Source organism: Botryllus schlosseri, chromosome 1, assembly GCF_051294905.1.
Source record: "Botryllus schlosseri isolate E-star chromosome 1, Bs_hap1, whole genome shotgun sequence".
NCBI lineage: Eukaryota > Metazoa > Chordata > Ascidiacea > Stolidobranchia > Styelidae > Botryllus > Botryllus schlosseri.
The window spans coordinates 16,257,268-16,273,519 of NC_137236.1; the positions used below are offsets into that span (position 1 = coordinate 16,257,268).

Genomic DNA, 16,252 nt, shown 5'->3' on the forward strand with positions numbered 1-16,252 from the left:
TATCTATTCGATTAGCAACTTTACAGTAGTGACGCAAACGACCATAGTGGTTGTATGCGTCACTCAAATTGTTTTTAAACATAATATAGTGACTCAATATCAATTTTTTTACGAATTCAGTTAATCTGATTTGGAAAATATTGTTCAGTTATAAATCTAATCGGCAAAGCTGAATATCTTCTCGTTCTCCAAATCTGGTCGCACCACCATGAATTCCCAAACAGCAACATGGGCATTTGGGCAATTACCATCACTGATGTCGAGGCAGAATCTTCATCATACCAAACATTTACTTTCACTCACTCGCACTGCTGCCCGTTTCCTCCGTCCATGAAGCAAGCGGTTACGTTCACTGTTGATGAATCGCATTGACAATTCAGGCCTTGCCAGCCTGCCTCGCACTCGCATATACCGCACGTCAGATTGCCTTGGTTACTGCACAGCGTGCTGTTGGCGGCTTGGCCCGGGCAGTTGCAATCGCATATGTACTCTGAGATCGTAAAAAAGATAGGCTATTATTCTGATCTTATCAAAGCAGTCACCGCTGGGAATCAATAGGAAGTAACAGTAACGCTGTAAATGTCTACTCAAGTACAAATAGAGAGAATTACGAAAACCGAGTGGGAATGGAAATAGAAATAAAATGAGTCCGTAAAAAATTCTTACAGGTAAAAGTATAAGTGGCGTTTTAAAGTGATTAAAGTGAATATTCGAGGACTAGTTTTGCCCAAACAATTTAATGCTGTTAGGCAGGGCTGTAATGACTCGAGTCCGACTCGAGTCACGTTTATATTGTGACGCGACTTGACTCGAGTCAATTTTCAGATGCGTAAAATGACTCGACTCGAGTCAATTTGTGTATTCACTCGAATTGTATTCGAATCACTGCACATAACTCGAACCAAGTCATATGAGTCGAGACTAGGACAGCCAAGACCGACATTTCATTGTAATTTCGAAGAATAGTGAAGTCACAATTATTGGTTTTTCGTCTATCAGACATGATACTTAACAAATAGAGCCGGAAATTGTTAGGACTCGGGAAAATTACGATATTATGAACGTGAACCATTCTACATCACTAGAGCAGGGTTGAAAAAAGTTAGTCGAACCAGATTGAATTCAAAATTAAACAGTGAACATAATAACTTGCGCTCGGACTCGAGTCACGACACTATTACTCGGAATCGACCCTCTACTTACTGACTTGCACTCGGACGTGACTCGGTGGTGAATTAAAAAATGACTCGACTTGACTGGAGTCCAAACTATAAAAGTGAGATTGACTTGTGACTCGGAACCTTGTGACTTGGTTACAATTCTCCTGTTAAGTGGGAGTTGAAAGTAGTAAAAAACATAGCCATTGCATCAGTATGGTCCACTGCCGTCGTCTCGCAAAGTAGAAGTGCTTTGTTACTGGCGATTTCCATTTAGTGCTCAAATACACAGTGGTTGCGATATTCGAAGTTATATAATTTGTTACCGTCATAACGAGCCTACATCGCCCAGTTTTAATGTTAATTTACAAAATATCAAGTAGAAAAAATATAACCTGGACATTTAATCTGGGCAAACCATCCTCAATTTTATGTCAAGTTTATAGACCAGGTGTTACCAACCTGGGGACTATGAGCCCTTCTCACGGGCCATGAAAAAATGTAAAATTATATTTCCAGGGTTGTAACCAAGTCACAAAGTTCCGAGTCACAAGTTAATCTCAATCTTATAGTTTTAACTCCAGACAAGTCAGTCATTTTTAATTCACCACCGAGACAAGTCCGTGTGCAAGTCAGTGAGTGGATTGTCGACTCCGAGTCAGAGTCCAAGTAATTGTGTCACTGTTAAGTTTTGAGTTCAATCCTGTTTCACCCACTTTTTTAATTCTGCCTGAGTGATATAGAAGTGCTCGCATTCATAATATCATAATTTTCCCCAGTTCTAACAGTCTCTGGCCCGATTTTCTAAGTAACAGGACAGACATACGAAATACCAATAATGTGGTGACTTTACTATTCTTCGAAGTTACAATGAAATGTCTCTTGGCTGTCCTAGTCTCGAGTCATATGACTTGGTTCGAGTCATGCACATTGACTCGAGTACAAGTCGATTCAATACACGAATTGACTCTAGTCCGTTCGAGTCATTTTACGCATTTGAAAAATCGTTCCGAAAAATCGTGACTCGAGTCATTACAACCCTGTGTACCTCTATTTATTGATCATCCCTCTCTGCACTCACTATAATTTATACACGAGGTCTTTAATAACATGATGTTGTATCAATTTTTCCGATGGTTTGAAAACAATAGGTGGCCATTGAGTTTTTCCAATTTCGAACGGGGGCCACGATGTAGAAAAGGTTGGCAACTCATGCTATAGACACTATAGTGTCATCAACATGGTGTCGCTTGGGTGTGAGGATGTGACATATGCAAACGATATTATCAGCACTCACCCAGATCTATTGTGACTACATCAGTAAGAGAGCTCGATGTTAGATTGATTTGGTGCGATCCCTCCATGCACTCGTTGGTCGTAAAGCTCAATTCGAACGTTACCTGAAAAGCAACACCACACGTAAGTGGCAAGATAGCTTAGTGTAGGGTTACCATACGTCCTATTTTAAGACGATTTGTCCTCTTTTTTGACTTTTTTGTGAGTGTCCTTGGGGGACGCCCAAATGTCCTCTTTTTTGAGAATTCAGGGTAAATATAGGGTATAATTCCAGTGAGATACAGTAAATCAGCTCTGAAGTAACGCTCCGGCGACTATTTCAGGAGCTGAGGCGGAAAGTTGACCTTTTTTAGAATTGAAGAAAAGTGTCAATATCTTATACCGAGTCGGAAAAATGACCCTTTTTTACTCAACCAATCACAAAGTCGGGGAAAATTTACTATTTTTCCGGATTTTTCTCCAGAATTGTAAGTCGGAAAATTTTGAAAATGTGTACTTCTTTCACATTTCCAAAGTATGGTAACCCTAGCGTAGTGGTAGAATCCACGGCTGCAACACCACTGAATTTTGGGTTCGAGTCCGACCGAGGCCGAGTCCAAAATTCCTACCTAAGTGTTGAAGGTTCATCTAGGCCCCTACTCGCCATCTCATCCGTGGAAGCGGTGTCTCAAAAAGTCTAGAAGTGGGCCGTGCTACAAGATGGCAGCTTCGGAATCAAAAACAAGGAATATCGGCCTCGTGTAAATGACCATCGTAGTCGACAAACACCATAAATAGCACAAACAAACAACAGCGGATGTACTCTACGCAATAAAGTATGAAGGTGCAACTTCTGTCTATTAAAATGAAGCAATCATCTATTGCCAAGAATGAGTTCTCTATGGGAATTTTATGAGCCTTCATCACATGGATTTATCTAGGCTTACCATACACTTTGTCAGAAATTTTGGACTTGCAAAACCGGAGAAGAATTCTCAAAAACCGGTGAATTTTTCCCACTTTGTGATCGGTTGACTAAAAAAAGTCATATTTTCCGCTCAGAGCTCAAAATACCGTTTTTCTCGCCACGTTGCCGGGTGGTTGACTAAAAAAAAGGTCACCTTTCCGCTCAGAGCTAAATTCACCGTTTTTCCCTCCGAAATACCCGCCGGAGCTTCACTTCTGTGCTAATTTGCGGCATATCACTCGCAATTTGCTCTGAATCTGACCTAAATTTTCAAATAAGAGGACAAAATCTCAAAAAAGAGGACAAAAGGGCCGTCCTCCGAGGACACTTTCAACAAAGTCGAAAAAGAGGACAAATCCTCTTAAAAGAGGACGTATGGTAAGCCTAGATTTATCTCACTGTTGGATTCGGCAGTATTGATGTTTCGGGTGAACAGGAAAAGTTATATTTGATTCAGTGTCTTATTGTCACAGTTGGGTCTATACTGAGATCTTCTTTATTTTATTGTTGCTAAACATTGACGATAGTGTTGTCTCGAAGAGGTTAAAACAAACACATAAATATCACAATATAACGTTTAAAGGATGTGACTAATCAGAAATACCTCTTGCATCAGTCATCGTCACATGACCACGCGTAATTATCCCAGATAGCTAAGAAGGGGAAATTTTGACACTCTGGGTTATTTCAACGACAAAGACGTGCCAATATATCTTAGTGATCAACTGCAAAAATTACCAAGAAGATTTAGCCTACGATATCTACAGTAAAAACCTCCTTCAAAATGGACCGAATATCAGTACAGTGCTCATCACGGTACACCACGTAATGTAGGCTATGATCGCATGTAAGAAGGTAGTATCGGGTTGTCGCAACGTGCTGTAATTGTTACAAAAAGCCGCCAACTACCGGATGTGTAGTAATCTAGTATATAGGCAAACAATAGGGCACGCACTGTGGTGGTGTGAATGCTATATTGATGCCTTATTAATGGCGAAATGGGATAGCGCACACGGTTTCAGTGTATGTTGATAGTAGATGTGGATATACAATTGGCAGGTTCAAAGCTTATCATGCAGTTTGACCTCTTCAACCTAATTTTACTTTCAACCCGATTTAACTGCTGCAATGATTCGAATCGATTCGTGAGAGCAGTTCTTCCCCGTTACTGCAAATCAGTGGTGGCTCGTCCTATAGGGCAACTGGGACATTGCCCCAGCTAAAATTCTGTTCAATAACAATTATTTAATAAAATATTCATCTTTATTCCCGAAGCTTTTCGGCTGACCCTCGTCAGGGGAATATCGTCAGCAATAATGCGAGAATTCGAATAACTATGTTCAGCAACAATATATATCGCTAATTATGACGGCACACAGAAAATATACCAAGTTAGGAAAACGAGAGAACTGAAGCGTTGGCATGTTTGCCAATAGAAGACTTTTTGACACATGGCCTGGTTATGTTGTAGAACAAGCGGATTGTTATGCTGCGATTTCGAGATATATGATTTGACAGACGGTGGGATGTGTTCTTTAATTCGGTCCTGCAACCGTTTGGAAGTTCTCCCTACGTACCGACAATCGCAGTGGCACTTGAATTCATAAATGACGTTACTTTGTTGTAAAGCCGGAAGAACGTTGACACGTTCGTGATCTTCAATAATGAATCTGACTGTGGTTTATAGGAAGCCCACGTTTTCGGGTCATTACCTTCGATGGAGCTCTTTCAGTCCAAAAAGTCGTAAAATCAATTTAATCGGCACCTTGGTCCACCGGGCGTTGATGATTTGTTCCGAGGTCAAATTGAATAGTGAACTTGATTTTATCCGTAAAATTTTCATTGACAACGGATACCCTGAGTATGTCATCAAGCGGACAATAAATAATAAGTGTTAAGTCATCGGAATGATACCAAACCAAATGAAACCCACGAAGAAGTCTCTCGTGAAAATAGGGATGTGTACATTCATCTACCTTGGATTGGCCCGGTTTCTTATCGATTTGAGAAACAGATAACTTCAGCAGTCCATCGCTGTTATCCAGCGGTGAAAACCAATGTTGTTTTTACCACGATACCAATGTTTCCTGCAGTCCGAAAGGACGTTCTCCCGGCTTTACAGCAAAGTAACGTCATTTATGAATTCAAGTGCCACTGCGATTGTCAGTACGTAGGGAGAACTTCCAAACGGTTGCAGGACCGAATTAAAGAACACATCCCACCGTCTGTCAAATCATATATCTCGAAATCGCAGCATAACAATCCGCTTGTTCTAGAACATAACCAGGCCATGAGTCAAAAATCTTCTATTGGCAAACATTTACTAGAAAATCATACATGTGCTGCTAACTACCACGAGGACATGTTCTCTGTATTGGCTAAGGGTCGCAATTTATTTCATTTGTCTGTTCTTGAGTCCACCATCATCACTATGAGTAAACCTAGTTTATGCCAACAGAAAGAATATGTGTATCATTTGAAAATCGCGCATTAACTTGTTTGGCTTCGCTATCTCCATGCCAACGTTTCAGTTCTCTCGTTTTCCTAACTTTGTATATTTTCTGTGTGACGTCATAATTAGCGATATATATTGTTGCTGAACATAGTTATTCGAATTCTCGCATTATTGCTGACGATATTCCCCTGACGAGGGTCAGCCGAAAAGCTTCGGGAATAAATATGAATATTTTATTCAAATGTGTTATGAAGTTCTGTACTCCTAAGCGTCTCTTTGTGAACAATTATTTATCATTTATAGACGCACAGCAATCAATATATCCCGAAGTCACAGCGAAAATCGCATTCTTCTTGGGCTTTGGCTTGTAAATGCCCATTATCGAAGTCTCTGCGAAAATCGTTTCTTCCGTGTTTTCGCTTTGCGAATGCCTAGCCGGGGCATGCCCCGGTAGCGCTCAAAACAAGCTTTCACTGTCTATTCTCTCAAAGCCGCGCACAATTAAGAAACGGTGATTTACTCTCTACTATTCATAAATTTACCGAGCAGGTGGGGCAACATAGCCTTGTTGCCCTTAAGGTGTGATGTAACAATCGTATCTATATCTGAACTCGGTTAACTTAAATATGCGTTGAGTCGACCTTTGTTGTGTAGGTCGATTTTGATGGTGTTTCACACCATGATAATTCATGAAACTTGGTTTGTTATGTCGTGATGGTGGTATTCAACACTTCTCCAAGTTTTAGGGTTTCTACTTAAAGATTAGGGTAGTAATTCCTATTCCGAAGTTGAGTGTGTGCTGATCCGTCATGTATCGCAAACAGATTTTACTCAAAAGCCGGTATTGGTATCCATTGATTTTGACGATGTTCCATACCGAGATCGGTCATGACATTTGGCACGGTAAGTCTTAATGTTAGTATCGAACGCTGTACCAAGTTTTAAGTTTGTCACTGACTATGTTAGTGGTAATTCCGTTTCCTAAGTCGAGTGAGAGTTAACTCGTCATTTATCGCTAACAGATTTTACGCAAAGCTGGTATTGGTCTCTATTGATTTTAACGATGCTCCTTATACCTAGATCCGTCATGAGCTTTTGCACGGTATGTCTTGATTTCAGTATCGAACGCTGTGCCAAGTCTCGAGGTTGACACTCAATGATTAGGGCAGCAATTTTGTTATCAAGGCCGAGTATGGTGGAGATATGCGCTGATCTGACACTTTAGCCTACCTAACGAACGCATTGCGGATTTCACGCACAAGCCGGTGTATCTGTGCTAACGTTAACTGTGTTCCATACTGAGATAGGTGATGAGATGATGATATCATGAAACAGTGTACTAACATTCTCGGTTTGCATTTAAATATTTACTTTTATTTTATATTCTCCAATGTCTTGGCCTTCAAGCCATTTGCTGCTAATAGTTGTTTGATTATCGGTGTGAATTATAGTCTCGATTGGTCGTATCGCAGCATGCGAAAACTGTAGTACCAAGCTACCCACGCCAGTGGAAATACCCACGCCAGTGGAAATACCACTTCCGTGCAGTCGTGATAAACCCACATTATCGCGAAGTGGAAGGAGATGGGCATGGTCGAAAAACTCTCAAAATATCTTTAATGTGGCGTGGAACTGGCATATAAGGTACACATTTGAGCTTTCCGCATTACCCGTAAACGTTTCTGGCGTGCCAAGGAGTCATACGCGATCACCAGACTCGGTTCCAAGCCTGATACTCGGGCCGTGTTATTTTTGGCATATTTAGGGAGGAATTCTGGCGTCGATGTCGATCGGACTCGAATCCGCAGCCTATTGGCGTTGCAGCTGTGAATTATACCACTACGCTATCTCGCCACTCCTATCAGCACTGTTGATACATACAGTATTTTATTTCATTTGCCAGTTACTTCCATGCCATAGCCTATCTGTAAGACCTCGATTGTCCTCTATTTCTCTTGGTACGTAGCGCGAAAAGCCTCTAGATCTGATTAGTAGCAGTTTTCTAATAAGCGCAACTGCGTGTTACAACCAGAGACGCAACAGCCGATTACAATGCCATGGTAATCAACAATTTAAATTTCAATACAATCAATTAGGGATGGTGTGAACGTGAGGTTCACGTTCGTGTTCTGTGTGTGAACCTCGGAAATTTAGAGGTTCGCGTTCACAACAGAACCTTGGTAGGTTCTGCACTGTGAACCTTTTTGGTAAATTGTAATTTGCACTTCATTATAAGATCTTTGGTTCAAGTTTATTGCATTTCAACTGCGGGTCACTCTATGCATGGCGCTTGCAGCATAAAAAATTAACACTAAACGAGCATGTACTATGACAACCTTAAAAGTTTTACTTGTTTTTTGTTACCGAAAATTTCTCGAAATATTCAGCTTTCCGTTTTGAATATTTAGTGACCCTCCGCTGTGAGCTTGACCCGCAATCACACAACATCACGAGCGATATACGTAGTCAGCCAATGATGCTTATTCAACCAATCAATGACATTGATATCGTTTTCTGATGTAAAATATCGAGCGGGCGTACGGGGTCAATCTTGACTTCATATCTTTACTGTATCATTAAAACCAAATTCGTTCGATTAAGATGCTGGCTACTGCTATATAACTTGTTGTTTATGGTATCAGTAGCGAGTATAGAAACCCGTCTTACACTCTGCTCAACATCAATGTAGCAATACTCAGACTCCGAACACATTGTCCGGTCTGGCTAAGACCTTTGAGGCGTAAGCTTATATTTCATGGTACGTCCTCGTCGAAATTGTTGGCAAAGCGACGGAATGTATTGATTTTATGAGATTATTATATCCTTTGATAACCGCGGTTGATACATTTAGCGACGTTTAAAACGCCAATATGTACTTCAGCAATGCGACATTATGTGGCCCGAGTCTTCGCTAGGTATCGTGTACATTAATATAGGCTATCACTTCATTGAAAGATAGGGTTGGAATTAGCAATATGACGTCACGAGGTTCACGTTCGTGTTCACACAGAACCTTTCAAAAAGGTTCGCGTTCACACGAACCCGAACCTTTCAGAGGTTCACACCATCTCTACAATCAATGTCAAACGCACCTCGTCTCCAATGGCTATGTTGTTACAGTCCATGTCCCCGTCGACAATGACACCGGACGAACAGTACGTTCTCGAAGAATACGTCACGTGACTAGGAATGCTGCTGGTGCGCACCACGAGTCTTCCCTTAATTTTCTGAAATAAAGCGGTCACAAATATAGGGATTTCCAGTTTGGTGTAAAACAGAAGCAGTGGTAGGATAGTAGATATCTCATACGCCGACCAACATACATCCATTGTCCATAAGATACTGAGGTGAGTTGAGCTCCACGGTTGATGAGACACTGAACTCATTTAGAGTCGGATTTACCAATGCGTAGTAGCAAAGGGATAGCTTATTCAATTGGCCCTTTGTTATTTCATATCTCATCATCACTACATGTTGATGTTGTATGTCGCAACGTTACAATTGATACTACAGAGTGGCTTTGTATTGTTTCGCAATAGAGACGGTAGTTTTACTGCGTTGGGATTGTCGGATTGTTAGCTAACAATCGGCGACACAGATAAATTTGGGCCTCACAATGTATAGTTTTTTGCCGTCCTGGTTTGTAACAACTCCGAACTTTACATTCGGAGTAAATTTAAAGGGGGTTCTGGTACTCATACATTATCATCATTTGAATCCCAGAATCAGCGAGACAATAGCCTTCTATTAATACCATAGTTATGATAAATTATGAGTTGTTTACGATGAATTGGGCTACCGCAAGTGACGCTTTGCTCCTCCGTCCTTCACCTCTCGCCCTATATTTTTGTACGGTAAATATGGTAATTGAGGAATTGTGAATGTTTAACTTAAAATATACAGTCATACGAGACAAGTATTAGAATTTTTGAATTTGTAATTCAAATCGCGAAATCCGTCATGCCACCACAAAATGATCCTTTGACGTATGTGCTGTGCATTTGGCATGGCACACAAAACCGTGTGACACTTGCACGTGTTCGGTTGTCTTGATGTCAGAGATGGTGTTGGGATTAAAAAATCTCAAGTTGAAGTGTCCCTTAGTAAAGTGTCTTATTCACAAATGCTCAACTACCGCCAGCACTGCGTGATAAAATATGAAGCATACGACTTACCTCGTAGGCATCAGCGATGAGAGACACAATATTGTTTGAGTCGCTGGCGAGCTGCGAAACTTCCCCAAGCTCTTTCAGTACGTTGGGTATGTCCTAAAGGTCAGGTATGCATATGTCAACAGCAGAGGCGGTCAAACTCAAGTGCATGTTGACGAAACGACATGAATTCCGACTATTACAAGTGATTTACCTGACATGCGGAACTTACTTCGGGCATAAATAGCAAATAAAGGGTATTATGAAGAGTATTCACTATTCAGGTAGTATCGAAATGTATATTTGATCGATCTATTGAATTAGTAGAGGTAACTCCGTTAATTTCTGCTACTGCAAGCAGAAGTAGCGATTACTAACACATGACAAACAATGTTCCCTCTAAGCTGCACACGTACGCAAATGCGCAGTGCTGACACAGTCTTTGGGCACAGAAAATCTTAGTTGCGCACAAAAAATCTGAACAGATGACCTTATTTTAGTCGCTACGCACTGTTGTCCAAGGTTCTGCGCAGTGAGTTGGTGAGTGCGCGCAGACTCGTCAAAAATTAGAGGGAGCATCGATGACAAAACTTCTTCTTGTGACGTAACCTTTTTGGACTCGCGGCAAAATAGTTCGCGGCACACTAGCACATAAGGATTTTGAAGCCCGGAGGTTTGTCAGAAAAGTGTCTATGCTTTTTCATAAAGTTGCCATTCAATTTCCTTGGCAAAATAGCTTCATGTGACAATCTTGCATGACAGAAAAGACAATCTAGTCATTCTAGTGCATTCATCATCACATCAAGTGATGTCCATATTCAGATAACTGTCGCTATATAAGCATGCTCTCTATGTTTATTTTCTGATGCACCGCCACTTCCGAAATCTCTTTTTTTTCACTACCGCAATGATCGTCACCGCTTGATTTCTTTTCTTTCAAAATAAACTTTGCCATTATATTATTTCCAAACGTAGCGTTAGTAAAGCGACCCTCACATAGCATACCAAACCCTGAAAAAGTTCGTCGTATTTCTCAGGCCAGATTAGCGGTAATACGTAACTACAACAAGCAGAGCGTATTCAGACGAAAGTAAAGAGGGGCTACTCTAAATTACCAAAGATTTACGGCGTCACAGAAACTTCGGACTGCGCTTAGACCTTATGACGTACCATATGACGTGTTTGACCATAAACTCTGTACACTTCCGCATTGTCGATGTAATTGACTATCGTACCGAAGAGACCACGCTAAATCGCTACTGACGAATACAGAGGCATATGCAGGAATAGCAAACGCATTTCCACACAGATCCTGTAGCACGCGTGAGGATAGACAGCTCCCGATAGTTCAATTCTCAAATTCGTCGCCGGTAACATAACGTTTCGCTACAAGTAAGGTTGCATTTAAAACAAACGGTGTTTTGAAACATTCTGTTTAAAACATGATTTAAACAGGGTTTTAAACAAAGGCCTTAAAAATAAATCTGTTTCATTCAAGTTGTAAAATTATGTCATAATTGTGTAAATACATCCCAAGAAACATGTTGTATGAACCTACGGACAATTACCATCCGATATAGTCGATGTATATCGATATGGAATGGTTCGAACCCTCAAGACAGTCGGTTCAACAGTAATAGTACAGATCTTTCGTCAAAGGAGCCATAATTAACCTGTATTTTCAATTGTCAATGTAAATCCACTATGATGCCACAAACTGATATTCGTGACGTCATAGCTTTAAAAATCAAATGTAAAACAACAACAAAAGATGTTTTAAACAAGGGCTTTGGTTTAAACATGTTTGTTTCAAAATGATTTTTGTTGTAAATGCAACTCTAGCTACAAGCCTAGATTTTAACGGCAGTTTCTGCACGTTACAGCCTAGCAATCACAATGTAGATGGTTGTGTTTTCAATTAGAATTTGAAAACGTGAGCATCACTTCCAAAATAGTTCATTTCTCACTAGTGATTGAGAAGACGATGAGGATTTGAAAATTGCACTGCCATACAGACGTCGCCAAGCCTGCTATTCTCTGCGTATTGTGCAAAAGTTAATTCAGTCTTCAAGGCATGCGACATCACGGGTAAAGCGAATCGACGGGGACCAGTGCAAATGTACAAACTTAACATCGAGTGCGATTCAGATTCATTGATCGTTTGTCAAGCACTAGAATTATTTTGGGTAATTTCTAAATTTCGTAGAAAGCTCTGGCGGTACCTTTGCGAGACGCGGCAAAACGATTGGGAACCACTGCTATTCAAACTAGAAAGTGTAACCATGCATATAGTGTCGACTAAAACCAATGTTAGTAGAAGTAAAATTAGTGTAAAATCATCACCACTTGCGTAAGAGCTGAAAGCAGTCATAATCCGCCCGAAAACTTCGAAAAGTTAGTGGTAATGCGTTATCGATCACCTCTGGTAAACAGTAAATTAGGAATGTGCATATCCAGTAATACATACCTGGTACAAGGGCAACACGTCATCGGTCACGGCGAAGATTGTGATGATCTTGTGTTCGGTGAACGCCTGCTTCAGCTGGCCGAGAGATGGATAATCCAAGGTCTTGCTTTTAGAGTACACGACTGCATCCGGAAGATATGTGTTGAAGCCCTTTACAAAAATTCGAAGGCTGTCAGATCGTTGGTAAAATAGGAAAATCATAAGAGACATTGCAAAGAAGGGTTAGTATATATATATATAGGGACTGTGCGAACCTCTGAAAGGTTCGGGTTCGTGTGAACGCGAACTTTTTTGAAAGGTTCTGTGTGAATGCGAACGTGAACCGCATGACGTCACGTGACGTCATATTGCTAATTCAAACCCTACATTTCAGTGAAGTGATATATATTAATGTACACGACACCTAGCGACGACTCGAGCCACATAATGCCGCAATGCTGAAGTAGGCCTACATACTGAATTTTTAAACGTCCCAAATGTATCAACTGGAGCAATAAAATCATATATCAACTGGAGCAATGAAATCATATAATAATTCCATAAAATCAATATTTTCCGCCCTTTGCCAACAATTTCAACGAGGACTTGCAAGGGAATATAAGCTTAAGCAATCATGGTGTAGGCCAGACCGGACAATGTATTCGGCGTATGAGTGCTGTTACGTTGATATTGAGCAGCGTGTGAATCGGGTTTACCCCATTAACGCGTTATACAGCAATAGGCAACACCCCAATCGCACGGATTTGGTGTTTATGATACAATGAACATGTGAAATTGAGATGGACCCAGTACGCTTGCTAGATTTTTTACATCAGTCAACGATATCAAATTTATTGATCGGTTAAATAAGTATCATTCGCTGACTACCTACATATAACGTATATTTCGTTCATGATGTGTGATTGCGCGTCAGGCTCACAGCAGAGAGTCACCAAATATTCACAAATAGAAAGCTGGATATTTTGAGCAATCTTTTGTAACAAAACGGGTTAAATTTTTGAGATTGTCATCATGCGATCGTTTAGTGTTGATTTCTTATGCTTCCAGCGCCATGCAAGAGCGACCTGCAGTTGAAATGCGATAAATTTCAACTAAAGATGTTATAATGACGTGAAATTTGTAATATATGAAAAAGGTTCACAGTGCAGAGCCTACCAAGTTTCGTTTGTGAACGTGAACCTCTAAATTTCCGAGGTTCACACACAGAACGGGAACGCGAACCTCACGTTCACACCATCCCTAATATCAACGTTGTCTAAAACTGATTTGCATTTTCGGGTCGGCCTTAAAAATATTGCGGGCTTTATTGAGGCCGCATACCTGTACGGCAAAATCGAGCGCCTCAGTGATTCGATTATTTTTAATCTAGTATCATGCTTCGATTCGATTCGATTCGAGTGCAGTATTCGAGTCTTACTCATTATGACGCCAATATAGTCTGAATGATGCGGAAAATCTAATATATACTAGTGGGCCATATGATGTTTTTTCAGTGGGACATATAGAGCTTGCATCACATGTCGCTGATTTCGGAAATCATATTAATATAATACAGAAGGGCTTCAAATTCCCGCATCATATCCAGAAATCTGCGAAAATTGGATTGTTAAGATCCATTCTTTCGCCACAGCGTGATTGCGTGAATCAGACAGTTCATCGTTGTTGAACATAATATTGTCCAAACAGCGCTACAGATTTCATATTGTAACTGACACACGCCGTCGCTCACATCGAAAGCAAGCCACGGCAACGGCATTCGAGCAAATTTACGTTTTATGTATTCACTGCGCTGTTGAAACCCGGTGTTTTTCATTGAACGTTAACGTTATCGGGCCAACGCAATTTTGAACTAAATTAGTTCGTCATAAGCAGGACAAGGTCGTTAGATGAAGGGCAAAATTCTCGGACTTGGATATGCAATTTCTAATCATTGACAGCGTAAAAGAAAATGGAGTTACGCCAACTCCGCGCATCTTTAACGGATATTATCCCCGTTTGGCGCGCAGCATTGCCGTGATAGCACGGAGGGATGGTGCAAAACTAAGAAAGTCTTACAATGCTGTTTACGTATCTGCCATGTACACTCGTACATGAACTCATGGACTCATGGACGATATGCGTATGCACAGATCGTGTGTAGGTAGATATTATATCATGAGCAATGTTCCCTCTAATTCTTTACGAGTCTGCGCGCACTCACCGACTCACTGCGCGGTATCTTGGACCTCAGTGCGTAACTACTAAAAAAAGGTCATCACGGCGGATTTTTTCTGCGCAGCTCAGATTTTCTGTTCGCGGAGACCGTGTCCCCAATGCGCAATTGCGCACGCGCGCTGCTTAGATGGGACATTGATCACGAGTCGGTGTATGTGCCTCCAAAACAATAAGTGACAAAAATATACTACGTCCTATTCCTATATATATATATAGTTATACCTTTTCAAGGTGACACTTCATATCGTTCGCTTCGAGAATGGCCGCCAGCTTTCCGTCCATCGCAATGTGAGGCGTGGCGTCCGTCGTGAGTAAGATCACTCTCGTAGATCCCGTGCGCCATTTGATGAACTAAATAGAGACAATTCGGTACTTGGAATCAATTTATGGAATTCGATTTGCGAGTCGTAGTATAGATTACTAACCTACGGATGGATACGCAACTCCCGCAAAGTCTGTCGATACGGTCGGGCAAGCAGTTACTCCCGTGACTGGGCAATCTAAAGCAGCATAATTGGTAGTGCTTTAACTGCCGACCAGAGCGCTGAAAATTAATACAACTGGTCTTAATCGAAAGCTGGTGTCGCACTGATTCCGACAATACAAATTAAAATTTTGTGACAGCAATGGAACCACCTCAAAACAGCCCTCAAATTCTGAATATCGGCGTTTCTCCGAACAATCGCTTGACGGAATTGTCGGTTGTTATTTTGATTACGTAGCGGCGCTGCCATTGTTGGAACAATGACGATTTTCAGACTTTGCGGGCTGTTTGGGGTCGTTCCATTGCCCTTACAAGATTTTAATTTGTATTTTCGGAATCAGTGCGACACTAGCTTTCGATTAAAGCCAGTTATATTCAAATTCAGCGCTCTGGTCGAAGGCTACAGCACTACCAATTACGCTACTCATAGATTGCTCACTCGCTCAGCAATACGAGACACTGCTTGCCCAAGCGGAACCACCATGAGTTGCGTATCTTTAAGAAGGTTAGTAATCTATAGTCGTAGTAAAACTCGTGACGAGACACACTGAGAGAGGAGAGGTAGTCACTGGTTTGTTTGTTTTGATGTACATGGTGATTCGACTACATTGGTCATTTTACACCAGGTCGACACACTTTATTTTTGATTCCATATTCACCGACTTTTAGCACGGCCCACATCTAGGCTTTTCATAAGACACCGCTTTTGCGGATCACGTGGCGAGGAGAAGCCTAGATAAGTCTACCTAGATAAGTCGACCTCGATAAGTCGACCTCGGTCGGACTCGAACCCGCGACCCATTGGTGTTGCAGCTGTGGATTATACCACTACGCTATCTCGCCACGACTACATTGGTCATTTTACACCAGGTCGATACACTTTATTTTTGATTCCATATTCACCGACTTTTAGCACGGCCCACATCTAGGCTTTTCATAAGACACCGCTTTTGCGGATCACGTGGCGAGGAGAAGCCTAGATAAGTCTACCTAGATAAGTCTACCTAGATAAGTCGACCTCGGTCGGACTCGAACCCGCGACCCATTGGTGTTGCAGCTGTGGATTATACCACTACGCTATC

General features: G+C 41.2%; 1 protein-coding gene across 1 annotated transcript in view; it reads right to left on the reverse strand.

Moving 5' to 3' along the window:
• LOC145433708 (integrin beta-1-B-like) overlaps window positions 1–16,252 on the reverse strand; it is a 52,646-nt gene that overhangs the window by 19,002 nt on the left and 17,392 nt on the right. Inside the window, exons 6-11 of the mRNA XM_080310899.1 lie at window positions 14,909–15,037; window positions 12,473–12,622; window positions 10,030–10,122; window positions 8,947–9,081; window positions 2,455–2,557; window positions 304–490 (exon numbers count right to left, since the gene is read on the reverse strand). Of these exons, the coding sequence (XP_080167025.1) occupies window positions 304–490; window positions 2,455–2,557; window positions 8,947–9,081; window positions 10,030–10,122; window positions 12,473–12,622; window positions 14,909–15,037 (797 nt within the window). The remainder of the gene's footprint in view (window positions 1–303; window positions 491–2,454; window positions 2,558–8,946; window positions 9,082–10,029; window positions 10,123–12,472; window positions 12,623–14,908; window positions 15,038–16,252) is intronic.